This window comes from Anopheles cruzii, unplaced genomic scaffold, assembly GCF_943734635.1.
Source record: "Anopheles cruzii unplaced genomic scaffold, idAnoCruzAS_RS32_06 scaffold00867_ctg1, whole genome shotgun sequence".
Taxonomy (NCBI): Eukaryota; Metazoa; Arthropoda; class Insecta; order Diptera; family Culicidae; genus Anopheles; species Anopheles cruzii.
The window spans coordinates 1-8,313 of NW_026454454.1; the positions used below are offsets into that span (position 1 = coordinate 1).

At 48.7% G+C, this 8,313-nt stretch overlaps 1 protein-coding gene across 1 annotated transcript; it reads left to right on the plus strand.

Annotated features, from left to right (window-relative positions):
- Nucleotides 1-726: 726 nt before the first annotated feature.
- LOC128276297 (ATP-binding cassette sub-family G member 4-like) lies at nucleotides 727-3,600 on the plus strand (the record flags this gene model as incomplete). The annotated part of the gene is made up of 6 exons (XM_053014765.1): nucleotides 727-844; nucleotides 911-1,100; nucleotides 1,176-2,000; nucleotides 2,067-2,235; nucleotides 2,308-2,408; nucleotides 2,475-3,600. Coding segments are annotated over 6 exons (1,904 nt in total), but the record flags the coding sequence as incomplete, so codon positions are not given.
- Nucleotides 3,601-8,313: the final 4,713 nt, after the last annotated feature.

Genomic DNA, 8,313 nt, shown 5'->3' on the forward strand with positions numbered 1-8,313 from the left:
TGAGAAGATCAATACCGCTTGAATTATAAACGTGGGAAAGTGGCCACTGGCTATTGGCTCGGGTGCCCCAACCTAAATTGGTTGGCCTTTGGTGAATGGAATACCCTTAGCGCACGGTTGCATATTTTATTTGGTAAATTTGTTTTGTCTTTCCACCGTTCTGACGTTTAACTTCAACGCAATGTAACTTCTTGATCTTTATACATTGTTTCAATGTAAAATTAAGGCTGCAGTTCCTCATGTTTGTAGTCTGATGGTAGGTTTGTCCTCAAAAAACGGAAATTACCCCACAAGGCAACTTGGGAGCCGGAAAATACTTTTCACCCGGGCTCGTCCCCGTCTGATCGGTGTCAATTAGAAACACCCACTTACCATTACTTGACTTACCAGTCAGCCAGTCACTGCCGTTGATCAAGCTGTAATTATTACGTTCTTGGAAAACCATCGCATCGATCGCAAAACTTGTTTAATTGCATGACGAACTCGATCGTCGGGAGTTCTGTCTCAACACGCTCGTCTGAATCACATCGGAACATAGATTGGTAAAAGTGTTGTCACCGAATGCAGGACGGCGGTAACCTTGTGGCATTCGAATTAATAACGGTTCGTGGGGTTAATTGGCCGTGCGAATGGTGCAGGTGTGGGCTCGCTACCAATACACTTACTATTTATGTGTTTTAAGTAAAAGCAATAAAAAAAAATGTTTTCTTTCTGTCAACCCCGTAGATGTAAAAACTATCCTGAAGGAGGTCAGCGGCAAGCTGCGCTCCGGGGAGCTGACTGCCATCATGGGACCTTCCGGTGCTGGCAAGAGTACCTTGCTCAACATCCTGTCGGGATACAAGTAAGTGCCGGCACAAGAAGTTTAGTGAGTGCTGGAGTTAATACGCCACCCGATTCTCTGTTGTAGGACCACTAACATCGATGGATCGATAACGATGAACGGAAAGGAGCGTAACCTGAGCCAGTTCCGCAAACTGTCCGCGTACATCATGCAGGACAATCAGCTGCACGCGAACCTTACCGTCGAGGAAGCGATGAACGTGGCCGCGAGCCTCAAACTCAGCCAGAAGGTGGAGAAAAGCGAGAAGCAACATGTGGTAAGTAGGCAACACCGCGCACCTTCCCCATTGGCGGAGTTTTTTAATGGTCCGTTCCATCCGTTCCCGTGCCAGATCAAAGAGATTCTGGAAACTCTTGGGCTGGAAGAGCATCGCCCGACGCTCACCCGGAACCTGTCCGGGGGCCAGCAGAAGCGCCTGTCGATTGCGCTCGAGCTGGTCAACAACCCACCGATCATGTTCTTCGACGAACCCACATCCGGTCTGGACAGTTCCACCTGCTTCCAGTGCGTCAGTCTGCTGAAGTTCCTGGCCCGCGGAGGACGCACCATCATTTGCACCATCCATCAGCCGTCGGCTCGTCTGTTCGAAATGTTCGACCAGCTATACACACTGGCCGATGGACAGTGCGTGTACCAGGGAAGCACTCGGCAATTGGTCCCATTCCTGGGCACGCTCGATCTGGACTGTCCGTCTTACCATAATCCGGCGAGCTACGTCATTGAGGTGTCCTGCGGGGAGCACGGTGACCACACGCGCAAGCTCGTGAACGCGATCGAGAACGGCAAGAAGGATATCCGGTCGGAGCTAGACTTCCCGGCGCAGAAGAACAAGAAGAACGAAAATGCGGCCAACGGAAATGCCAACCTGAAGGTGAATTACGAGCGCATGAACGGCGGAGCGAACAAGTACGCGGACAATCTGAACCTCGGCGGGAATGCGCTGCTACCGCCGTCGATGGTGAACGATATTGCGAAGGATACGGAAACGATCAAGATTGCCGTCGAGCCGGAGAAGGAACCGGAGGTGAATAGTGCCCTGCTGCCGGTGGAGGGATCGTTGGATGTGGATCCGTCGCCCGAGCGCTATCCCACCTCGGAGTTTCACCAGTTCTGGGTTGTTCTGAAGCGGACCTTGCTGTTCAGCAGACGTGATTGGGTGAGTTTGGACGGTGGCTGTAACTACCGAGTATGCATCGTATTAACTTCCTGTTTTTGCTTTCAGACTCTGATGTACTTGCGTTTGTTCGCCCACATCCTGGTTGGCTTCCTGATCGGCACACTGTACTACGATATCGGCAACGACGGTGCCAAGGTGCTGAGTAATCTGGGATTCCTGTTCTTCAACATGCTGTTCCTGATGTACACGTCCATGACAATCACGATTCTATCATGTGAGTTGCAAACTTTGTTTTTGCTTAATCGCCGCCTAATCCAATTATGCCCTTGAACTTCCCTCTGTTTAGTCCCGCTCGAAATGCCCGTGCTACTGAAGGAAAACTTCAACAGATGGTACTCACTGCGGTCATACTATCTGGCGATCACGGTTTCGGACATACCATTCCAAGTGAGTTGGTCTTACGTTTGGCGTCGTCTCGCATTTGTATTTATTCCCTGATCTTCACTTTCGTAGGCGATCTTCTGCGTGTTGTACGTATCGATCGTATACTACTTCACCTCGCAACCGCTGGAGTGGTTCCGGTTCGCCATGTTCCTCGGCTCCTGTCTGCTGATCTCGTTCGTGGCCCAGAGCGTCGGGCTGGTGGTTGGTGCTGCGATGAACGTCCAGAACGGAGTCTTCCTGGCCCCGGTCATGTCCGTGCCGTTCCTGCTGTTCTCCGGATTCTTCGTTTCGTTCGACGCCATTCCAATCTACCTCCGGTGGATTACGTATCTGTCGTATATCCGGTACGGCTTCGAGGGCACGGCGCTGGCCACCTACTCGTACGGTCGCGAAAAGCTCAAATGTCACCAGGTGTACTGTCACTTCAAGTCGCCCTCGACCACGCTCGAGGAGTTGGACATGTTGGACGCAAATTTCACACTCGACATCGTCGCCCTGATCATCATCTTTATCGTGCTGCGAGTGGCCGCGTTCCTGTTCCTTCGCTGGAAGCTGAAGACCACCAGATAAAACTCCGGACCAACCTGGAGAGGAGAAGAGGACGTAGCGTTAAGCCAAAGTAGTGTGTAAGAGATTTTCATTTTTCTTATTGCCGAACCAAAAAAATACTAAAACGAGTGCGAAAACCTGCCGGAGGATGTAAACCACCGGAGATTAGGGTGACTTTGCCGGACCGGATGTGAGGAGCTGCGAACAACACATATCAGAACGGACACGACCAATCTAGTAACAGGAACCGGAAACGTGATGCATTATCGCAGGCAAAAGGCTCAAGGATGTGCTTTGCAATGAAATATGGTGCCTTGGCAGGACGAATTTCCACAACATATCTACAGCACACAGCAAAATGTCGTACGGTTATCTCTCTTTGCAGAGATTTTTGATACCTTTTTCTACATTCTCTGCCGCTGTCTTTCAACTATACATTTAGGCTCCAGCGTCGATAGTGGATAGAGAGAAACGGGGTTTCTTGCTGTCATTGAAGGGGAAAATGAAAATACGGCCACTATATGTGATAACATTTTACCGAAAGCAATTAAATGGTTAAACACAAACACACAGCTTATTTTGTACAACGATTTGTTTAACAATCAAGTGGATTACAAATGGATGTAATGGATACAAACGATAAACAAGGGGATTTAAGAAATACTTTCACTTTCATGCCTTTGATTTTCAATCCGAAATCCTGCAAAATCGTGCGTTCTTTTTTAATTTTAGTAATTTATTATTAATTTTTTCTAACTGAATTTTGCAATGTGAATAAAGCCATCTAGCGAGGAAATGATGAAATAATACACCATAAGTATGGTTTTGCTATTTTCTTATAGCAAGTCGTACATTTGAATAACGCCAAAATGTATGCAATCTGGTGTTTCTGGTTCGAAATTCGAAAACTCGGTGTTATTTCAATTGAAGGTTTTTATTCAAATGTCCAATTTATGCTGCATCGTTACGTGCTCGCTTCGCTTTCTTCGCGTCGTACTAGGTCCTTGACCGGATTAAGCCCATCATCATTACCACCATCATCACGTCCCACAATAATCGCGCAATTGTCGAAGGTGCCATCCGGGACCGGTTACGGATCGCGTGGCAAAACACTGCCAGTGCCAAACAACATCGTTAGGTCGAGCGCGGGGCGAGCCGACGATTGATATGACATTTTAAAGGAGGCAAATCTGCATAAATCCGCCACGAACCATTGCCATTGAAACAAACGATTCATATTTCATTCGCCGGCGCGGATGCACCGATCGGTCGCGGTCGCGCAAGTGCAGATCATATGATCGGTCTATTATTTCCCGACGCAAGGTGGCGTGTGACGGGCGCGTCCCCAGCGCCCCACCGTTCGCGATGAAAGCACAATGCGACGGGTGGCCAATCCGCCAGCCATCGACACCCGGAGCGGTGATGCCATTCTTTGGGAAGATTTCATATTTAAAAGCTTCATTTCACGCTGTCCTTTATTTGTTTCCGATCGCCGACTCTACTCGGTTCGGCGTTTCAGTGTTTCTTGACGAGAAGGAGAGGGCACAGAGAAAGGAAAAGCAAAAAGACAACACTTCGCGGCGCACTTTCCTCTCGGGCGCGCTTATTAACGTTCGCCGCCACGGTGACCATAAATCTTAAAGCCGATCATCGCCAATTTGTGCCGGTTGCGGTCGTTGCGGCGCTTATGGGAAATCGAAGGGATTCCTTCCGCGCTCGTGCCACTCGAAGGCTCAGGGTCTCGAGGAAAAAGAGGGGAAGCCACTTGTCGGCGCTGTCTAAATGCCATCATTGCTGCGCGCCCAGCCGAAGGATGATCCGAGCGAGCGATCCCCTTGAGTGACCTTAAATATGTTAAGCGCGGTGAGCATAAACATAAAATTATCTTCGGGAGCCACAGCTTGGCGCAGCAAAAAGTGGAAATCTTGGCCGGTACGCTGGTAGCAACCGGGCGGCAGTCAGGTGATGAGCGAAAGAAAGCAAAAGTGCTTGTGCTTTCGCTGGAAATGTAGCAATCGTCAGCTTTCCCGAACTAAGAGTGGCTTAATGAGGCACACCGAGGTAGCCTGGCGGAGGCTGGCAGTGAAATCAACGGGTACATCATTCGTTCCGTTGTTTTTTCGAGCGATTTCGAAATGTCAAACGCGTGTGGTGTTAACATTGTCGGGCAAGCCCCCGTTTCCATTATTCATCGGTGCCACAAAGCTCGTATCCCGATCGTATGCATTGCGCTCGACAGTAATGGGCTACAATTAGCAGATCGCGCGCATGCAAATTGCGCATCTTCAGACGCCTCCTGCAGCTCTCGAGTCTGTCGATTGTCAGTCAATCTTCGGGCGAGCTAAGATATTCAAGGATAATCTTCTAGACGGACCGGCGGATCTTGATGTCCCCTTGAGACCGCACCCACCCAAAATGGCGGCAGCGCGTGAATAATTTGCCGCGCGTGCGGACCGAGTCCCGTTAAGAATGCCCAGGAAAACGAACTAAAACACACCACACAGAGGTGTCGCCCGCGTGTCAATGGCTGATTTATTTGTGCATAATTTTGCATACTAAGAGTCCCAGCCCAGTTACTATTTACTAACAAACAGGCACCTCTGGCACCTCTCACCATGTTTTTTACTTTCATTACTTGGCCCGTGTTGGGGTGTTTCAACTTTCGTATGGGCGTTACGAAGGCCCGTCGCCAGTACGGAACACAGGAAATGTGGTAATGATGCAGTGTGTGTGTGTGTGTGGCTGTGTTGATGGTCTTCTTTTTCTAGCATCATTTGTGTTGTGTCTAAAGGCTTTTGATGAATTTCAATTAAACTGCGTCAACGGGGTGCGGTGGATGAAAATGGCGAAATGTAGCCCCAACAGCCCGCGAAGGGTGCAGCACCATCAGGGTAGGAAGTCGAATCATAATCCGTTTGCTAAATTGTGCGTCACCACCGCGCTATTCCAGGCTGTTCAATAAGTTCCGCGGTTCGACAAGAAATCACACTTTTAAGGTTTGAAATACATTTTATCATTCAGTATGCTCTCCCTGAAATACACTTGTTCCAACGAGATTTCCAATTATGAATTCCATACCTGAAGTGAGAATCTGAAAGGGTTGCAAAATACGCTTCCACAGCTGTTATGACCCCATCATTTGGTGAAAAACGCTTTCCACGAACGATATTTTTAGGTATAGAAACAGACAGAAGTCGCCAGAGGCCAAATCAGGTGAATATGGAAGAAGCTCTGAAAAAGAAGCTTATGAAAGGGTTCATTGTTCTGATGAAAAAGAAATGGGTTACCGGTTTTGGATGTCCTCGAAGTCTTCAAGGCTTCTGCTGGGGGTTTGTGGTTTCTGCTGTACTAATTGAAGGCGAAGAGTCCTTGTAAACTTCCAAAATTCGTTCATAAATTTCATTTGGCCTCAAGTCGTCCAAAAATAAAAATTCAATCAGTGAACGAAGCTTGATTTTTCTCATTAAAAAAAATACTATGACACGTCGATACTAAACGGCTTGTTAACAAAGAATGAAGTGATCGATTGAAATGAAACTTCACATACGTTCATATGCACAGTGTAACAACATAACCAAACAAATTTGGTTAGCAGCAGCATCCTCTTTGAATAAGAAGTCCTTCAATAAGATTGAACCGCAAATCTTATTGAATAACCCAGTAGAAGGAGAAAGCTTCGGGTTTTTGTTTTCCAATTTAGATGCCCAGAAGATGCCAATTTGTTTGCTCCCGGTGGGCTTCAAACGGGGCGGCAAATGATAGGGTGGTTTCGCGGTGACAAATACCGCCCACCGTTGGCTGGATTTTGCGGAACGATGCTATCGCCCGGTTGATTAATAATCGTACCATTAAGGCGTCGCTTCGTTGGGCATCCGAAGGGCTGCTGCAAGTAGAGTGCGTTCCGCAGACTTCCAGATTCTGAGACGTGCCCGCTGGAAAGCGAAACAACGTTCAATTTGCCAATCCCAAAACAACACACCGAAAGTGAAATCGATCATTCGGGACGCCGCGGATCAACCGGTCCCGGAGCGGAGACCGGATCATCATCAATCTTCTCCCGGGGGGCATTCTGGGTCACCAGATCGAGGATCGCAGCCGGAGAGTCAGTTTGCCCGTATGGTGCTGCTGGTGCGGTGGCCTGCGTTGGCCTGGTTTTGCGGGAGGGCTGCCAAGCCAAGCGACATTTAACGCTAGCCGCGGTTCGGTTTGATGTGTTGTGCTGGAGTGACCGAAAAACAAACTGCAAGAAACAGAACCCGGCTAATTGCCGCTTTCGTGACAACGCCCGGCCGTGTGTGTCACCGGACCAAAAGATTTCGGAGGAGGAAAGTAAGAAGGAGTAAAACTCAAACCCCGAGCGGCCCAAATTTAACAAGAGACACCTCCACGGCACGAGCGGAGCGGAGGAGCTTTCGCTACCGCTTCGACTACGGCACTGTGGCCCCAAAAAGTGGCGTTCGTGACGGAAAGCGCGATCGCCCGTGGCCGGCCCCCCGGGGGCGGCTAGGGCTTTCTTTGGTCAATGGTATTTATGTTAATTGCTTCATTCAATTGACCACTTGTCGCGCGATGCGTTATGATGTATGCACGATGCGCGACCGGCCGTCCTGGAGAGTTGCTGAATTTGCGCACGTACCAACACAACCACCCAACCACCAGCATGTCGCGCGGTCCGTGTAATGTTCCGACCCTCGTGCCCGTTGCCGCATGTTGCACTATGCGAAAACAATGCGTATGCGCACATGTTTCGGTTGGCTTTAGCGCTCTACGTTACAGCTCGGATCGGCGCAAATCGGATGAGAATCGCCAACGGTATTTAGACCCAGTTTCGGCGGGCGTCCGGCCATATACCGCGAACTGTGTCACTCAATTTGAATTTACATTCGAATGCGCTGCGAACAGCTGGCGACAGCGCAATGTTCTAGTTTCTACGATCTATGCTGCGCGACAGAAGAGAAAGAAGCCTTTTTACTTATGTGTTAATTGGAACGTTGTATCCACATCCACGACCGGGCCATTAAAATGTTATTGGTCGAGCAAACAAATATTATGGCTCGATCTATTGGATTAGCATCTCGCCAATTGTGTGAGCTGATATTTCCTGAGTTCTTGCTTCACCTGACTTTTGTGAGACTGGGACGAATCTAGTTGAAACGTCTACGGCCTAGAATCGACATTTTAACGCGTTACGGTTCCACGGCAGCTTCCAAGATAGAAGTCGTTACAAGAAGTTATCGTTGGATACCTCTTATAGATACGATTGTTTGAAGCTTATGTAACTGACCAACAAAATCTATATAACAATTCTAATTGCAATTTCAGGTTCAAGAATTATTTGTCACCTCAACGAGGCAGTTTA